Here is a 20,238-nt window from a genome sequence, read left to right on the forward strand (position 1 = left end):
GAATGGATATTGGGTTTTGTCCAGTGCTTTTGCTGCATCTATTAAAATGATGATACAATTTTTCTTAGTTAATATAGTGAATTATAGTGTTTGATTTTCTATTAATTCAACCTAATTGCTGGGATAATTCCCCTTTTGGTCATGATGTGTTATCTTTCTTACATATATTAGAATAAAAACAGCAGGAATTTTGTTAAGAATTTCTGCGTCTGTTTATAAGTATATTGGTCTGTAGTTTTCTTGTAACCTCTTGGGTTTGAGTACCAGGAGGACTTTGGCAGAATTGGAAGTTTTCTTTTAAAAATACATCTTGTTAACTCTACAAAAAAAGAAAGCTGGAGTGGCTACATTACCATCAGAGAAAGTACACTTTAGAGCAAAAAAATATTACCAGGAGAAAAAGAGATTTTATAAAGTGGATGATTTATAAAATAGATCATTTCATAATGAGAAAATACTTTTCACAATCAATTTCATTAAGGATAAATTAATCTAAATAACAGAACAAAATCCCGAAGCCAAGAGCACACTGTACACACTGTATGTTAGTTAACCTGACAATAAATTATATTAAAAAAATAATAGAACAATTACAAATGCAAAAAATAGTTTATGCAACTAACAGCAGAGTTCAAAATACATGGGGCAAACCTGATAGAACAAGTAGAATTAGAAGAATCCATAATTATAGTTGGAGAGTTCAATACTCCTCTCAATAATTAATCGGGTAAGTAGACAAAAAACATATTCTAAATCCTCTAGGATTTAGAAGATTTGAACAATAGTATCAACCAATTTGATGTGATTGATATTTGTAGAACATTTCACCCAATAATTGTATCAATACACATTCATCTTAAATGCACATTGAATATTTACCAAGGCAGACTATATTATGAGTCACAGAATAAGTCTCAGTAAGTTGAAAATGATTCAAATTATGGAAAGTATTTTAACTGGATTATTAAATAATGGAATTGAATTAGAAATCAGTAACAGAAAGATGTCTGGAAAATTCCTCAATTTTTGGAGACAACATAATACACTTACATATAAACCACGAGTCAAAGAAAAAAATCTATGGGGAAATTAGAAAGTATTTTGAAATGAAGGAAAATGAAAACATAATATATTAAACATATTAAACATTAATATTAAACATATTAAATATACTAAAACGTGTGAGATGTAGTTAAAGCAGGACTGAGTTACAAAAGAAGAAACATCTGTAATCAGTGATCTCAGTTTCCAAGTTAAAAAACTAGTAAATTAAAAAAAAAACTTAAAAAAAAAAAAAAGCAAAAGAAAGGAAATAAACCTAAGAGAAGAAATCAGTAAATAGGAAACAAACAATAAATATAATCTTTGAAAGCAAAAGATGGCTTTGGGATTTGAGATCAGTAAAGTTGATAAGCCTCTCTCCAGAATGATCAGGAAAAAAGAACGAGGATACAAATTACCAACTTCAGAAATGAGAAATTCTTCTACAGGAATTAAAAAGAAAATAAAGGTATATTGTTAACAGATTTACATTAACAAATCCAACAACGTTGATATTTTCACCACCACCAAAGTTCATTCCAGTAGAAATATTAAATATTTGTTGAATAAGGGAATGTTAGCTATTATTAAGGACAGGGCGCCGAGTCCAGGCTGTAGAGATCAATAAGGCATTTCAGCCCCAAGCTGCTTTCATTTCACTGGAGGGAGGAAAATAACCCAAACTTAATACAGATCAGTGCAAAAGAGTGAGGGAAAGCTGGGTCAGGAAAAGCTCCTCTCGGGCGGAGTCATCCAGCTGAGACACGAAGGACCCGTAAAAAGTGCTTAACTTTTTAAAAAGTGCACAGGAGTCGTTGTGCATTAGCTCGGACGCGGCCCAGAGCCGAACAACGCGGCCCGGCCACCGCCGACTGCCTGATCCCTCTTGTCTCAGGGCAGGCCTAGCCCTTCCACATTCGCGCTCGCAGCTGCTGAACAGCCACCTCCGTCCTAACCCAGACCGTAGCATTTGTGCGCCTGCGCACTCAAGCAAAGCACTTGCTGGGGCGGGCGGGGAGGCCGCCGGAAGTGTGACCTTTCGCTCCCTGCTCGCTGTTCCCATCCGGGTCGCGACAGTCTTCCGGGTGTTTCTGACAGGGCTTTCTACGCCGCTTTTTCGGTGACTTTTTGGTCTTCCGCTTCTTGCCACCGCCCCGAACCTCCCACACCCTTGCTGGCCCTGCCTTTTCTTGTGTCGCTCCTCCCCGGCCGCCGAGCCCGGGGTTTAGGTTGCGATCCGGATCCGGAGCCAGGCCTAGCTTTTACGCGGGCCGCTATCTGCTTTGGCTGCGGCGAAAGCGACAACCGAGCGCGCCGGGCTCTCGCTGCTCCGGCCTTGGAGCTCCTGGGCGGGCAGTACCAGTAGGCCCTGCTTAGCCCTTCCCCGAGGAGACCTGTGAGTTAGGGGGCTTCGGAAAGGGACGCAATGGTGTAGGCCCAGGTCGGGGGCGGGGCTCGGGGAACTTTTCCTCAAACCGCACTGTTATGTTTGCGTGGGAAGTTCCGGCGATCTTTCTTAGACGTCCCAGACGTATGGGCGGCCCCAAGGCTGCTGCACTTTTCTGAAGAATCTTAGGACCGCTTACTTTTTCCACTCGTTTCCTTTCCTCGCGCCCCGTTCTCAGTCTAGGAGCAAAAGAGGAAGACCGTGTTGGGACCCCTGCATGGAGTTTCAGAGGGTGGTGAAAAAATAAGGTAAACATCTGGATTAAGTATTTAAAATGTAAGGCTTTTGATCAAAGGGGCCTCAGTTCTTCACTTTCCAGGGAAGTGCTCAGTCTAGGACTCTGTCAGATTGTTGTACCCTTCATTTCCCGGTCAGCCTTGGTAGACTCATCATCTGTCTAGGCCAGAGCACGATGGGGTTTATGTGTCTCACAATTTCTTGATTATCCAAATACCGTCTTTTCTCTCCTTCAGCTCTTTGTTTAAAATAGGAATTACGTACTTAGATTGCGGATACCAATAGGGTGAGCCGAAAAGAAACAGAGAAACTAAAACTCAGGCGAAATGGGAACTTGTTGACGATATGTGGTGTGTGATTTTGTGAGGGAAGATCATAACTGAACACTAAATCTGTGTTTTGTATTACAGGTAACATACTCTTCTTGTAAATTCTGTCTTGGACGGTTTATTACACAAGGCTTTTAATACGTACAGCGAAGAGGCTCACAATATTTAGCCAGTGGTAGTAACATTATTTTGTTGGTGTGATGGCTCCAATTATGTCTGGTCTGGAAATGCTCTTTCATACAGGCTTTAGGTGGAACAGGCCATTTATCAGTCATTTAAGAAATGGCCATTTCAAACCACATGACAAGATTTTTTTTTTTTTTTTTTTTAGCTCTGGGTTGGTATCTAATTCCTAATCAAAAGGAATGTCCTTTTCAAAACTCGCAAGTAGTTTTGACAGTGGGTGAGCAGGATATAGGATTTGGACTTTTTGCGTTGTGGAGATAAGGAGTTTAGGAGGTCAAAGGCATTTGGACAAAGTGGACAGATAACTTGATTTAGTTGCCATAGTTCTGGCTTTTGGTTTTTATACTGGGGAGATTCTGCTTTCCAGGGAATCCTGATTATGGAAGGAATTATGTAACCTTGAAAGTTCTCTAATTGGTTGGAGAAGAGTCAAATTTAGGACAGAAATTCCAGGTTGTGAGTTACAGGACCAAATACCATATCACTAGGAATTACTTTGTAAAGCACTCCTGTACACCCTTGTCTCCTGTATGATTATTTACAAATAAACGTATATAATTTCCCATTATGTCAACCTTAGTCTAGAAGCAACTTTAAGATTCTTTCCTTAACCATGCAACGGTTTTAAAACACATCTTCAGAAGTTCCTATATCATCCTATTTTATTGTCACGAGCATTGAGAAGCCAATAACTTTAAAGCTAAGGAAAATAAGATACCAGCAATAATCTGGATTTTCTTTCTTTATTGTAGAATTTCTTATCCCTGCTATCAGAGTTGATGTGGAATCGTGTTTTATGTAGATCATCAAATAGACTTACTGAAGGAGCCTTTCATTCAGAGTATAAAGAAAAAGATACAAAATTTTGTGGTGGTCTCTTTAATTCTATGGTAATAGGTGTGTCGGATTTTATACTCTAAAGCTCTATATTCTGTTTAAAAAATGATTCCTCATATTGTTTTTGATGGATGATTATTTTTGGATTATTTATATTATTTATCTTCATCAAAATCACTGTTGAAATGTATTATAAAAATATTAGAAAGAGGAATTGAAATTCATGCCTTTTGGTTTACTTCCTGATTTCTAGATGGTCATGCAGGATGCCCATGTTGGGGAGCAGTGAATGCCATTGGTTACTTTCCCTAGGAATGATCTGACTGTGAGGGCTGGCCTTGTTGAAGCCATACTTCAGGGCCAAGATTCATACTGAGGAGAACCTGACAGATACTTTGTTTTGGAGGAACTCCAAAAGCTTCAGTTGCTTATCTGGGAATTTGGGATAGGCTGAACTAGATACCTGCCTTAGGTAAACTTTTGGCTCTGGAATCACCACTGTAAGCTTTTAAACCTTGGATAATTTGGTCATTAGCTTTGTAGAGTATTTGTGGGCCACAAGACATCTTTTGACTTGTTCTTGTTTTGGATCTTATCATGTCATGGCATAGAAATAAGGTGAGGTCTACACTGTTTTGTCATTTTGGGTTTTCAAGTCTTAATGCATGTGTATGGGGCTTTATTTGGGTCCAGAGGAAAAACATAAGCATATTGATGTAAACAAAGTGTCTAGAATTTTAACTATTAATTGATTTAAATAAATCTGAAAATAGAACATTTTAATTTTAGCTTTCTGAATACAGATTCCTTCCCTTGTTTGATCAGTAGTATCTATATTCCAAGAAAATGAAATATCAAGCAAAATTCATTTAATCAATTATATTTAATGTTATTTTCTCATGAATCTTATGAAATAGGAGTTATGTTTTGTGGGAGTTTGGGTTACGGAAACAGAATAAAGAAAGTCAAGAAAGAAAAGAGCATGAACCCAGACAAAGGCTAGAACATGGCTTTAGTTGCTAGTCTTGAATCTGGCATTCTGTGATTATTACATGTACTTTTAATAAAGGATTGTCCAGAATCCTGCTTGGTTCAAGATATTTTCCATTTCCTTTGAGCAGTGAAAATCAGGGAGTACGGGTTAGCAGTTATGATAGGAATGATTTAAAAAAAAAAAAAAAAAGTATCCTGTAATGAGATACAGACCTGCTGAAGGGAGTTGATGAACTCTTGTTTTATGGAGGTAACACCTTGTCTCTGGTTCAGATTAGAGAGTCGGGCACTTGGGATGAGATCTGATGGGATCCCACGACTCTTATTCACAATCCATTATAAATCTTGGCCTAGTGAATCTCATTCATTATCTGTGTACATCCTTGGAACTTTAGTCTTGCAAAATTGAAAAAAAGCAAGGAACAAAGTGTGTATGAGTGATTTATTAGTTTCTTCACAGATCTTTCTCTTTTTCTATACTGTTTTCTCCACCAGTTTTTCCAACCATCTGGTCTCAATACCCAGAGGCAGCTATTATTTCTTTTAGATGGTTAAGTGTTATTTTCCTCTGTTATTCTTCAAACACTTCTATGGCTTGTTTTTAAAATTGACATCTACTGAAAATTAGAATTCAGCACCTTAATGTAGCCTCCTTTATCATTAAATTGTACTGTATATGAACATGTAAATATATATAGCATATTTTAATAATATACGTAATCTTTAAATAAATATATGAAATAGATATGTAATATGTTACAATTTTGTTTAGATTGATATTTTTAATGTTTGTGTTATTGTGAGAACCAAATAGATAATGATTATATATCCTTTTTTATATGACCTTTTGAGTGTGTGTGTGTGTGTGTTTAGGTAATTTCTTTTTAACTTGCTACTTTTTTGTTTGTGTGATTATTTTTGCTCCTCTCTGGTCAAATATATCAGGTAAACTGCCAGTAAAGTTCTAAGTTTTTTTCTCCTTGGGTCTCTTCTTGAAACCCTTCATCTTGCTCTAATTTAAGCTGGTAGCTTTCCTTCACCACTGTTCTGGGGAATTACTTTGTCTCTGCCCTACAGCAGGTCTCCCTTTTCCTAGATCCCAGGTTTTTTGTTTTGTTTTGTTTTTTTGATACTTGACATGTCTGAACATGTTTTTATTCTCCCTTGCAGTGATAGTATGGCTCGGTATAGAATTGTAGCTTGAGAGCATTTCCTGCAGAGACTTGAAGGCGCTAACTTCATTGTCTTGTAGTTTCCTCTGTTGCTATTGAGGATTTTAAAGTCATTTTGATTGTCAGCTCTTTATTTATAACATTTTCCTCTTCTGTAATATAAGTTTCTTTTTCCTTATGTTCTGAAATCTTACCGTAATATACCTTGGTACATACATTTTTTAAGGTGCGCTTTGTGCTCATTAGGTCCTTTAAATCTCAGGATTGGTTTTTTTCAGTCCTGGACATTTTATTGTTTTGTTTATTTGATAATTTCCTTCTGTGTGTTTTCTCTCTTCTACAGGAACTTCTGTTATGTTGGATGATGGACCATATAGTTTGATTCTCTTATATTTTTTTCTCTTATTGTCCTGCCTCCTTTCTGCCTTTACTAGTTTTTCCTTTTTATTCTAAGAGATTTCCTCAGTGTTCTTTTAACTTTCTACTCGGTGTTTCTGCTTTTAATTTTATAATTTCGAAGAGCCTTTTCTGCTTTTTAAACAGTATATTGTTTTCTGGTGTTTTTTTGCTTTGATTAATTAATTAATATATTTATCTTGCTCTTGGAATTGTTTTTGTTTATTCCTGGATCTTTTTTCTCTTATGGTGATCCTTGAATGTTTATTTTAAGTGAGAGTTCCTAGAAATCAAATTGGAAGCTCTGTGTGCATGGGTGGGCAGTTTAGTAGTAGACTTTACTGTAGTTTGCTAGCAGGCTGAACTTTTTCTTCGTGGAAAACTGTTACTATATTATAGGTTCTCTGGTTACCATGTCATTTGGTTTCTTTCCCAGTACCATAAATGGGTTTTCTGATTGCCTGCATTGGGAGGGTGGGCTGGGGATCCTATTTTCACTTTGTTGATTTTACTTAATACTTGATTTGTTTGTTACTTTGCCCTACTCTTTGTAAGTTTGTAGCCTTTGGGATCAGTCATTGCAAAGTATAAATCTCTCCTGCCTGGGTCAGTGAATGGTTCTGATTGCTTTGTACAATAGTTCCCCTGCTTATTCACACAGGAGACATACTAAGACCCCCAGGGAATGTCTAAAACTGTCGGTAGTACCGAACCCTATATATACTACGTTTTTTCCTGTATATACGTACCTTCGATAAAGTTTATAAAGTACAATTAATAATAAAATAGAACAATTATATTACTATACTGCAGTAAAAGTTTTGTAAATGTTGTCTCTTGGAATATCTTAATTATATTGTATTCTGTGATGATGTAGATGATAACATACCCATATGATAATATGAAGTGAGGTGAATGGTGTGTGTATTATGACATAGTGTTAGGCTGGCTACTATTGACCTGACGATATGTCAGAAGGAGGATCATCTGCTTCTGTGCCATGGTTGACCACAGATAACTGAAACCACAGAAAGTGAAATTGTGGGTAAGGGGGGACTGTTATGTATGTTTTCCCCATTGCTGTGGAACAGGCTCTCTTTTATGTGACGTCCTTTATATAAATTATTTAGACTTTGAAGGAAATCTCAGAATTTTATAGGTATTAGGCAGTACGGATTCCTTCCTTTGTTTGAGTTGATCTGTAAGAAGATGTGTAAGATCTATATCCTAAGAATCAGGTTGTCATATTATGGTTTATACCTTTGAATAAATTCAACTGGGTATAAATGTAAGAATCTGTATGGCTTCATTAAATGTCTGTCCTGAGTGGTGTCTTTTTTATTATCACAGTATGTGGTGATAACTTGATTTCTGAAAGATCTGTTGATATGAGGTTAAATACATCACAATTTAGAAACTTGCATTTTTTTTTTTTATCATTTGCATGATATTCTTAATCTAGATTTAAAATTCATTATTAACAAGTTTTTGGTTACCTGTAGTGGGACTTACGAGATCTGTTAAAACTTTTGAAATAACTTTGTAAGTAAAATTCATAACTTGGTAAATAATTGTTTTAAATAATAGATATTAGTTATTACGGAGTTCAGTATTTTCAAGATATAATAATTTGTCTTTTAAAACTATCCTAGGTAGAAGAATACATGTTCACTTTTAGTGAACAAGAGCATGTTCCCAAACTCAATTTTGGGTCGCCCGCCTTTCACCCCAAACCATCAACAACATAATAATTTCTTCACCCTGTCACCAACTCTTTATTCACACCAGCAGCTTATAGATGCACAGTTCAACTTTCAGAATACAGAGTAAGTATGGTGTTATTTTGGCCCATATCATTTGTAAATTTTGTGTTCTAATTGAGAACATTTTTATATGTTTATATGTTTCATTTTTATATGAAATGTTTGAAGTTAAAAAAACTGTCATTGTTGGGGTGCTTGGGTGGCTCATTTGGTTGAGTAACCGGCTCTTGATATTGGCTCAGGTCATGATCCTATTGTGGGATTGAGTTGCTACGTTGGGCTCCATGCTGAGCATGGAGTCTGCTTAAGATTCTCTCTCTCTCCCTCTGTGCCCTACCCCACTCATGCTCACTTGCGCTGTCTCTAAAACAATAATAAAAAAGGTCATTGTATTGTTTTTTCTGATCAGTGAAATATTTAGTTTTTCATGAAATTGCTTTTTTGTTTAAGGGAAAAATGTTTATTACTATTGTTCTTTATGTGTTTTTGGTAGTTTGTCAAGAGCGGTGTCATTACAGCAGTTGACATATGGAAATGTCAGTCCAATACAGACCTCAACTTCTCCGTTATTTCGAGGAAGGAAGTAAGTACTTCTTAATTATTTTAAAAGAAAAGTTTGCATTTCTCTGAACTGTAGCCGAGTGTTTCTTGTATTCAGATTGTGTGGACATTATGCCCTAAATTTTATTTTCTGGAACCTGTGAAGTCATTCCTGTGACAAAATTTTGAAACTTTTATATTAAATTTAAAAAATTTTAGGGATACTTTTGTTGATTTATTACTGCCATTGCAAATTTTAGATGGAATGAAGCCACATTTTTCAGAAGACTACTTTTAATTGAGATTTTAACTAAATTAGATTGTTTTCTGAATTAGTTTGCTGGGGCTGCCATATCAAAGTACAACTGATTGGGTGGCTTGCACAGAAATTTATTTTCTCACAATCCTGGAGGCTAGAAGTCCCAGATCAAGGTGTTGGCAGGTTTGTTTTCTTCTGAGACCTCCCTCCTTGGCTTGTAGATGGCTGCCTTCTCTGTGTCCTACACGGGCATCTCTGTGTTTTCTGTGTCCTAATCTCTACTTCTAAGGACACTAGTCATATTGGATTAGGGCCTACTTTTAATGACACCATTTTAAGTTCTTTAAAGGCTGGATGTTCAAAACAGTCAAATTTTGAGGTACTGCTCAACCATTAGAATTTTGAGGGGACACAGTTCAGCCCATAATATCTTCTTTCTAGTAAAATTCACTATTCAATTTATCTAAATCTTACACACCTAAGGTTCTGTAATATATATTATTATGGTAAAAATTTCTGCATGTTTAAAGCTTTCTATAGAGAAGTCAGAGTCAACTAATTTTAACCAATTAGAAGAAATTGATGTACCACAAAGTAATTATAATAGAATTTTAGAGATGATTATTAAAATAAGGTTTGGCAGTATTTGCAAGATATAGCTGCTGCATGCCTATATGAACATTCCATAAATTTATGTCCGATTAAAAATAACACTAACTAAGAATTATTGATCATTCATGTAGTAGCGTTCTGTGGAGTTTACAAATGATTTAAGTTTCACAAAACTTTATGAGATGAGTACTGTTATCCCTCTTCTGTTGAGAAAGATGAAACAGAGGTTAAGCAACTAGTTATTCAGGTAGAGGCACACTTAGGATTTGGACCCAGGTAGTCCGGCTCTAGATCTTGTGCTTCAAAGCACTGTGAGTTGTTCTTCAAAGTTATCATTGTGGAAGGCTTTATAATGATGCCAAAAGTATTGGCTTTAATTGAGATTTTAATTTTTTTGAAATTGCCTGGATAGCCAGTTTGTGAATCACAAATGAAAACAAATTCCATTGGCTCATAGTTGTACTTTAAAAACTAAAATTGACATTCTCAAGAGAAGCAGCATATAAAGCTAAGTCACTTTTATGTTAGCAGATATTAAATATACTCTTAGGTTTTTAGTACTGTACACTTTTACTTGTGAGTAGGAGTTCTACTTATTTTGGGGGTCAAGGAGAGAGGAGTTGGTGTAATCCTACTGGGGTATTACAATAAAAAAACCTTTGGATGGCCGTGACCCAGTAGTTGGACCATTTCCCATGGCCGGAAGTATTGTCTGTATGAACAAACTTAATATATCAATGAAGTAAATATCTTTTTTTAGACAAATAATTATTTTCATTCTGGCTTTTATTTTGAAAAATTTTATGCCTCCAGAAAAATTTAAAGAATAGTACAGTGAACATCTGTATGCTGTTTACCTAGGTCCATTAAAGTTTTGCTTCATTTGATTTTTTTGCCTCTTTCTCTTTATTCCTACTTTTTTTTTTCCTGAACCGTGATGAAAAATTGTAGACATCATTTCACTGTACATCAGTGCATTCCTGCTAAGAACAGGGATCTTTTCCTATATAACCAAAATACATTAGTCATGCCCAAGAAATTTAACATTAATACAATACTGTTATGTGAAATGCAGTTAGTTTTCATATTTCTTTAGTTGTTCAGTGTCTTTATAGCTTTTTAATATGATCTTTCCAACTGATGAACCAGAATATAGGTGGACTTAAAGACCCTTTTTAATTATGTAACACTCAGTTCACTTAATTTTATTCTCATTCTTTAGAATTTGGGTTTTATTGTCAGTGTTTCTATGAATGGAAGTTTTCCTCCAAAGTTTTAACTGCTGAGATAAAATATTGGGATAGTTCTGCAGGAGACTAACCCTGATATATATAGTGTATAGGTTTAAAAATATATACATATATATTCTATAAATTATATATATGCATATATATACATACATATGTGCGTACATGTATACACACATCCACATACGTACACACACATTATCAGTATGCATTTTTCCTAAGGTGTCTTTCTAAGGCTTCTCTTGTGCTCAAAATGAATATTTTAAGATTCACATAGAACTAATAATGTGGCCCTGCTGAAAGAGTCAATATTGGCATTTGTTATTTTTATAGTTTTAATTGTTTTCTGTCATTAGAAAGTTATATCTTTAATTACTAAGGTATATTGCTTGTTTTCAGGAGATTAAGCGATGAAAAAAACCTTCCTCTTGACGGTAAACGGCAGCGTTTCCATTCACCCCACCAAGAGCCAACTCTAGTTAACCACATAGTGCCTTTATCAGGTGAAAGAAGATACTCAATGCCGCCATTGTTTCATACACACTATGTACCAGATATAGTCAGATGTGTTCCACCTTTTCGAGAAATACCATTTTTAGAACCTAGAGAAATCACACTGCCTGAGGCCAAAGATAAGGTAATAATAATATAGATTTTAGTTTTACCTTTTGGAAAGTTGATATAAATAATGTATTAAAAACATCAGAAATATCTAATGTTTTGGATTAAATAGAATATGTCTTCTTGCACTGTTTAAACTATTCAACCTAGTTTTCTGTCTAAATTTGATTTTTTGATTTTTGTTAGCTTTTCTTTTATGGAAGTGTAGCTTTCATATCAGGAAATCAGATTTTCTCTGATACGTAAAAATCTGGATTAGAACTCAAAACATTTGATTTCTTAGTTTAGAGAACTCTACTGTTACTTATTTTTATTTTAGAGAAACACATTTTCAGATGGTTATTATAAATGTCAAAAAGCATTTCCTTTTGGGAGGTTTGTGTTCGTCATGAAGTTTTTGAATGTCAAAAATAGCGAATCCAGGAGTCATGGAGAAATTGATACAATCAGAGTGATATGATGCAGAAAGATCTATCAGAAACATTTGTAAAAAGCATTTCCAATAAATGAAATAAAGCTGTTTAATAATTCTTGGAAAATGACATTATCAGCATTGGGGAACAATGAGTTATTTAACACTAATATTAGAAGCATATTTACCCCCTACCCCCAAATAATTTTAGGTAATTTAGAAGAGTTTACAATGTAAATATCTGTGTTCTCTTGGCTTGTCTGTGGATTACATTTTGCTGTTTTTACATTTTCAAAGCTGCTCCACTTTTAAGAAATACTGACATCTGTAGGCTAAGGAGAATGATCCTGAAGGGAGTATAGTGACTTTGTTTTACTCATCTGTGGGTTCCTGGCAACCAGCATAGGTCTAGAATGTTGTAAATGTATAGAAAATGTTGGATCAAAAAAGGAGCACTTGGTTCATTCTTTAGTTGTGCTGCTTTTTATTCCGTCATCATTCTTTCATTGTATCATAAAATTCACTCTTTTTAAGTATACAGTTCAGTTTTTAGTATATTCACACAGTTGTACAGTGATCACCACTCTCTAATTCTAGTATGCTTTCATCGTCCCCAGAAGAAACATGTACCCGGTACCAGTCCCTTCCCCGTCCCTGACCTTCCTGTCCCTTACCACCTGCCCCCCTTGGTTGCCACCAGTTGATTTTTTTATCTCTATGGATTTGCTTATTCTAGACATTCGTATAAGTGGAATCATACATTATGTGGTCTTGCTTTTTTAACTTAGTGTATTTTCAAGGTTCATCCATGTCATAGAAGTGTCAGTTCTTTGTCTCTTTTTATAACTGAATAATATTCTGCTGTATAGATACACCATTGTATTTTGTTTATGCATTCATCATTTGCTCAGCTTTGGGGCTGTTTCTTCTCTTTGGCTATTCTGAATAATGCTGCTATGAAAATCTGTGTACAGGTTTGTATGGACATGTTTCTGTTTCTTTTGGGTGTATGCCTAGTAGTGAAATTGGAGGGTTAGGTGCTAATTCTATGTATACCTTTTTGAGAGCTGCCATTGTTTTCTAAAGTGGCTGCACCATTTTACATTCTCACCACCAATGTATGAGTGTTCCAATTTATCTGCATCCTTGTCAACACTTGTTATTGTCTGACTTTTTGATTATAGCCATCCTAGTTGGTAAGAAATGGTATCTCATTGTGATTTTGATTTGCATTTCTCTAATAACTAATGATGTTGGTCATCTTTTCATTTGTGTATTCAGATCTTTTGCCCATTTTTTAATTGGAGTATTTATTTTTTATTGTTGAGCTGTAAGAGTTCTTTGTATATTTTGAATATTAGACCATTATATATGATTTGCAAGTATATTCTCCCATTCTTGATTTGTATTTTTCCTTTCTTGATGGTGTCCTTTGAAGCACAAAAGCTTTTCATTTTAACCAAGTCCAATTTATCTTTTTCTTTGGTTGCTTGAGCTTTTGGTGTCGTATATAAGAAACCATTGCCTGATCCAAGGTCTCAAAGATTAATGTCTATGTGCTATTCTAAGAGTTTTATAGTTTTAGCTCTTAGATTTAGGTCTTTGGTCCATTTTGAGTTTTAATATGATATGAAATAGGGGTCCAACTTCATTCTTTTGCTGTTAGTCCAGTTGTCCCAGCACTATTTATTAAATAGATTCTATCATTCTTCTGTTAATATGAAGTAGAAAAGCAATTAGGTAAAATGAGTGGGAGGGAGGATGAGGCAAAGTAAAATGGGAAAAGACTAACTTGAGAAGTTTTGGTACTGTTTCTCTCCTCCCTCCATTCTTTGTCTTTTCTTTGCTTTCTCATTTTAAAGAAACTCTTACAATGCTATAATGTAAAAGCCTATGGTATAAGTCAAATCTGACAAATTCTTTTAGTGAATATATAAGAATCTTTTACTATGAGTTTTTAATTATGTATACAGACTCATTTTCTATGGAATTTATAAATATTGAAGCTTTCTGTCTTTTTGTATGTATTTATATAGTCATAATAGGTAACTATTGGAACTAACTAAATAACTGCTAGTTCTGCATGTGGACGAGGTATATGTTGAGTGTCAGTAAATTTAATAACATAATTTACATTAGTCAGTATATATCATTTAGTGAAGTATGGTTCCATATCAGTAACTTTTTCTGTGCGTAGTAGCATAGAAAAAGATCTCTTATATCTCATGTTTTTTGGAGTAAGCATTTGTTTCAGAAAGGTAAAGATGTATTTTGTTAAGCAAATTTTTTTGAGTGCTACTCTCTACCTGCCTAGTTGTGGGAGAAAGAAGGCAAGCAATTAGTTTTGTGTTCATCCTTTAAGAGAACACTTTTAAAGAAAACTAACACTTATTGATGCCTTTTCTAGGCATTCATATGTTATATCATTTAGTCTTTTCAACAACCCCATGACATGGATATTATCCTAATTTTACTGAGGCTCAGAAAGCTAAATAACTTGTTCAAGGTCACAGCTAGTAACTGACACAACCAAGATTTGACCTTTGTCTCTAATAATACAAAGAGGAAGAATTTAAGATGTTTAAAATCAGGGGTAGGGAGATGACATTCTTAGAATTGACTATAACACCAGGTGATCTGTGAAAGTAATAGCTAATATTTAGTGGCTTTCTTTGCCAGCAGTGTGCTCAATAGTTTCTATCATTTACCTCTGTTTATCTCTGCTACAGTATGAAGTGAATGGGAAGTCCAGTGTGAAAAAAATGGAGTAGTGGTTTGGGGTCTTGAGTGCCCAGTGGAATGCCATTGAAGGTTTTTGAGTAGAGAAATAGCACAGATTGACATTTTGGGGAAGATGGTTCTTGTGGTATAGTGGAGTTGAGCTTGGAATAAGGAGGGCCTGGAAGATGGGTGATTACCTTTAAAGCTATTAAATTCATTTGATGAGAGGCATGGAAGCTTTCAATTATGGCATATGGTAGTGGGAAAGATGTGAAAGACCACGCATAAGGAAAATTGGTAGAATGTGTGGAATCACTGAATATAGGGGAGAGAGAGGGAGGCTTTGATGTCTCCACTGCTTTGATTTTGGACTACTAACAGAGATAAGAAACGTAGATGTGAGGCATATAAATTAGTTGAGGAACCAATCATTTGTTTTGTTTTGTTTGATTTTTTTTAAATGTTTATTTTTGAGAGAGGGTGACAGAGCACAAGTGGGGGAGGAGCAGAGGGGGGACACAGAATCTGAAGCAGACTCCAAGATCCGAGCTGTCAGCACAGAGCTCAATGTGGGACTTAAACCCATGATCTGCGAGATCATGACCTGAGCTGAATTTGGACACTTAACGGACTGATCCACCCAGGTGCTCCACAAGAATTTTTGGAAGTATGGGAATATCTGTAATTTTTGGGAAACTTCATCTTCTGCAGATTACACACTAAGAATATAGGTCTATGGAAAAATAGGACTGGAGCATATTATTTGAAATCTAAACATTTTTGTAACCAGAATGCTATCAAGAGTAATAATTGATACCTTGGGAAATAACTTGGTCATACCAGATAGGCGGCTTAGTATGACTGGATGCTGCTGCAGGGGATATTAAAAATATACAAAATAGAGTTGAGATATTGGCTTGTGGAGGGCACTGAAACAAGGCAGTTAAAAGTGGAGCTCTTGAGTCAGTGAGGCTGCTACAAGTAGATACAGAAATATACCAGCAGAGAGCTGTTTGAGGCCGGGGAGATGTTTTATTGAGTGGGAACCCTCAATATAGTAGGAACGCAAACAAACAGGTGGGGGCTTATTTTTAGTTGTGTTAGATCCATAAGGACTCTTACCTGTGCAACAGCCAAACTCAGGGATTCTTTTTCTTTCTCATGAAGGTTATGATTCTGAGACTTCACTGTATGAATTTGAGTAAAGGTAGATGTAGGGAAGTTATTGTAGTGTTCTGTTCTAGGTGAAAGGGAATTATACCTTGAATTATGAAGTGCTTGTAGAGTACTTCACATTAGGAAGAGAAATTGATGGATTTAAGCTCTATTTGGGAATTTGAATTTATAGGATTTGGTGATGGATTATATTAGGTCATCCAGGCCTACTTTCACAAGGAGTTCTTGTTCATTTTAGAATGTGTAACACTCCTGGCTTTCAGCTCACTAGATACCACTTATCCCATTATGAGAAACAAAAAAGTCTACAGACATTGCTGTCTCACCTTGGGGTAGAATTGCTCCTGGTTGAGAACCACTGAATTGGATAGAGAAGAAGATACTGAGAATTTCAGGCTTCTACATGGATTCATGGTAGTATCATTGACTGAGATGGAACAAAATGGAAGAGTAGCAATATTTATGTGTGTGTGTGTGCTTAGTAGGGATTGGAGGATAAACAGGAGCCTCATCAATTCTGTGGACATTTGTCTTTAATGTGTATTTGAAACATCACATTAGATATTAAAGATGATAGTTTAATATTATAGATCTGGAATTCAGAAGAAAGGTATTGACTAGAAATGTACATTTGGTAATCATTGGCATATAGATGGTAATTGAAGCCAAGAGTGTGGATGTGATTGTTAAGGGAGAGAAGAGAGCCTGGATTCAAGACTGAAATAGGTTGAGGAAAGGAAGGGAAAACAGAAATGGAAATTAAAAATATATACAACTGTTTTGGGGAGTTTGGCTGTGAAGTGGAGGAGCTAAAGATTTGAAGTTGTAGCAAAGGATTTTTTAAATTTTTAAATTTTTATTTGAACCACATATAAATGTTTAGGGGAAAGATTTAGTGGAGAGAGGGGAAATTGACTATTCTGCCAGGAAAAGAACAATCATGAATAAGATTCCTCAGAAGATAGGAAGGGCATGGATCTTGCTTATGGGTGGCTTTAGGTAAGAGAAAAGCTTTCTGGAACTGGAGGAAAGGAGGGGAGGATAGGTGTAGATAATAAGGAAGTTTGTAGATATGATAGAGAGACATTAATGTGGAGTTCCCATAGTTGAGTGGCTTCTTCCTGTTTTCTTTATGAATTATTATGCAAGGGCATCTGTTAAGAGTGAGGAGAATGAAGTGGGATGTCCAGGGTTTGAGAATAGTGGAGAGGGTTTGAAATAAAATTGACTGAGGGCAGGAAATCAAGCTGTGACCAGAGAAATAAAATAGAGAAAGACCAGTTGCTGGCGGGTGTTAGATGATTCACTTAAGATTGGTAATAATGAATTTATTATAATAATAATGAGTCATCAACTGGTTCAGTTAGCTCCAAGGAGAGGTTTTGTTAGTTAGTTTTAATTACTTTGAAAATTCATATTCTGTGTTTTGAAACCTGAAGATTTAAGTTTTTGAAAATGAATACCCTTTGAGTTTACATTTTTCCTCCATTTTAAAATCTTTTGTCAGTTTTTTTCAAGTTGCTATGTTAACAGAATTCTTTAAAATATCTGAATTACTTTTCTGAATTAACATTTATTTCACTCTAGCTTTTAGGTGAATATATGGTTGCCTGGACAAAAAAGAGGCTGTAGAGGAATCAAGAGTTAACCAAGCTCCTGAATTCTATTATAACTGTTCTTTGGAAATTCTGATTAGTTTGAAGATACTATGTGAGTTGAAGTAATTGATTTTGAATTTTTAGTTGAGATGAGGTTAGGCTGAGGTTTTCTTGGTACTGATTATAAAATAAAAAAGATGATTGTGAATTAATTATTCAAGGTATCTTTTATAATGTTTAATTTTGGAAAGGAGAAAATATGGTGGATCCTCTTGGCACCCTTGGAGGAACAGTTTAGGGACAGTTATCTTACAGATCGCTTAGAGGCTCCATGTTTAAAAAATTTTTTTTTTTTTAAAATTTCAGTATTTCACTTTATTTAGAAACATTAAAAAAGGGGATAAAGTATTTGTAAAGTGTTGGCTCACTGAATTTTAAATACACTTGGCCACTGAACAACACAGTGGTTAGGGGTGCTAGCCTCCTACACTGTCGAAATCCTTGTATAACTTTTGACACCACCAAAACTTCACTGCTAATAGCCTGTTGACTGGAAGCCTTACCAATAACACAAACAGTCAGTTAACATACATTTTGTATGTTGAATGTATCATATACTGTATTGTTAAAATAGGATGGAGAAAAAATGTTGAAATCGTAGGGAAGAGAAAATCCATTTATAGTACTATACTGTATTTATCGAAAAAAATCTGAGTATAAGGATACCTGTGCAGTTCAAACCTGTGTTATTCAAAGGTCAACTGTAGTTAAAATGCGTGTATGCCCACAACTCCTGCTAATCTTTTATTTCAGCTTTTTTGAGATATGATTGACAAATAAAAATTGTATATATTTAAGGTGTAACTATAATGTCTGTAAATTGTGATTTACCATAATCAACCCAATGTCCATCACCTCCCATAGTTACCACACTTTTTTTGTGGTGAGAACAACTAAGATACAGTCTATTAGCAAATTTCAAGTATATAATACATGATTATTAAAAAAAATTTTTAAGTGTTTGCTTTTGAGAAAGAGAGACAAAGACTGAGTTTGAGCCGGGAAGAGGCAGAGAGAGAGGGAGACACAGAACTCGATGTGAACTCCAGGTTCTGTGCTGTTAGCACAGAGCCCAATGTGGGGCTTGAACTCACAAACTGTGAGATCATAACCTGAGCCGAAGTCAGATACTTAACTGACTGAGCCACCCAGTTGCCAGCACAATACATTATTATTAATTAAAGTCACCATATTGTAAATTATGTCTCTAGAACTTAATCATCTTATAACTGGAAGTGTGTATGCTTTCATCAGCATCACCCCATTTCCTCCATACCCCCAGCTCCTGATAATCACTGTTCTACTCTCTGCTTATTAATTTGACTTTTTTAGATTTTGCATAAAAGTGGAGATCATGCAGTGTTTCCTTTTTATGTTTAGTTTATTTCATTTACTATATTGTCTTCCAGGTTTATCCATGTTGCAAATGGCAGAATTTCCTTCTTTTTTAAGGCCAAATGATATTCCATGGTGTATGTATGTGTGTGTGTATGTATACGTATATGTATGTATACGTATGTGTGTATGTATGTTTATATACCACATTTTGTTTATCCATTCGTCGGTTGACATTTAGGTTGTTTTCTTATCTTGGCTACTGTTTAATGCTACAGTGAACATGGAAGTGCAGATATCTCTTTGAGATACTGGTTTTATTTCCTTTGAATGTATACCCAGAAGTGGAATTGCTGGATCATATGGTAGTTCCATTTTTTAATTTTTTAAAGTTTATTTATTTATTTTTAAGAGAGAGTGAGTGCTAGTGGGGGAGAAGCAGAGAGAGAGAATCCCAAGCAGGCTCTGCATGCTGTCAGCGCAGAGCCTAACACAGGGCCACGAACCCACAAATTGTGAGGTCATGACCTGAGCCAAAACCAAGAGCCAGACTCCCAACCAGCTGAGCCACCCGGGTGCCCCATATTTTTAATTTTTTGAGGAGTCTCCATACTACTTTCCAGTGTGGTTGTACCAATATATGTTCTCACAGACAGTATGTGTTTCCTTTCCTCTGCGTCCTTGCTGACACTTGTTACCTTTGACTTTGATAATGGTCTTTTAACAAGTGTGAGAGGATATCTCATTGTGGCTTTGATTTGCATCTCCCTGATGATTAGTAATGTTGAACATCTTTTCATGTATCTGTTGACATTTGTGTGTCATTGGAAAATGTTTGTTCAGGTCCTTTGCCCGTTTTTAAGTTGGATTATTGATTAATTGATTGCTATTGAGTCATATGAGTTTCTTTATATTTTGGATATTAACCCCTTATTTGGTATATCATTTGCAAATAATTTTCTCCCATTCTGTAGATTGCTTTTTCATTTTGTTGACTGTTTCTTTTGCTGTGCAAAAACTTCTTAGTTTGATGTAGTCCCACTTGATTTTAGCTTTAGTTACCTGTGATTTTGGTGTCAAGTCCAAAAAATCATTGCAAGACCATTGTCAGCTTTTTTACGCTCTTCTTTGCTAAGGAGTTTTACTGTTTCAGATCTTACAGTTAAATCTTTAATCTATTTTGACTTGGCTTTTGTGTGTGGTGTAAGATAGAGGTCCATTTTCATTCTTTTGCACGTAGATATCCAGTTTGCCCA

At 35.4% G+C, this 20,238-nt stretch overlaps 1 protein-coding gene across 2 annotated transcripts in view; it reads left to right on the forward strand.

Moving 5' to 3' along the window:
- Positions 1–2,101: 2,101 nt before the first annotated feature.
- The window catches only part of LOC125159884 (poly(A) RNA polymerase GLD2), a 71,975-nt gene continuing 53,838 nt past the window's right edge, over positions 2,102–20,238 (forward strand). For both annotated transcript variants that reach the window (XM_047848536.1, XM_047848537.1), the window contains exons 1-5: positions 2,102–2,437; positions 2,667–2,736; positions 8,291–8,464; positions 8,895–8,984; positions 11,459–11,696. In XM_047848536.1, coding sequence (XP_047704492.1) covers positions 8,328–8,464; positions 8,895–8,984; positions 11,459–11,696 — 465 coding nt within the window. In that variant the 5' untranslated portion in view covers positions 2,102–2,437; positions 2,667–2,736; positions 8,291–8,327. The remainder of the gene's footprint in view (positions 2,438–2,666; positions 2,737–8,290; positions 8,465–8,894; positions 8,985–11,458; positions 11,697–20,238) is intronic.

This window comes from Prionailurus viverrinus, unplaced genomic scaffold, assembly GCF_022837055.1.
Source record: "Prionailurus viverrinus isolate Anna unplaced genomic scaffold, UM_Priviv_1.0 scaffold_80, whole genome shotgun sequence".
In the NCBI taxonomy this organism is placed as follows: domain Eukaryota; kingdom Metazoa; phylum Chordata; class Mammalia; order Carnivora; family Felidae; genus Prionailurus; species Prionailurus viverrinus.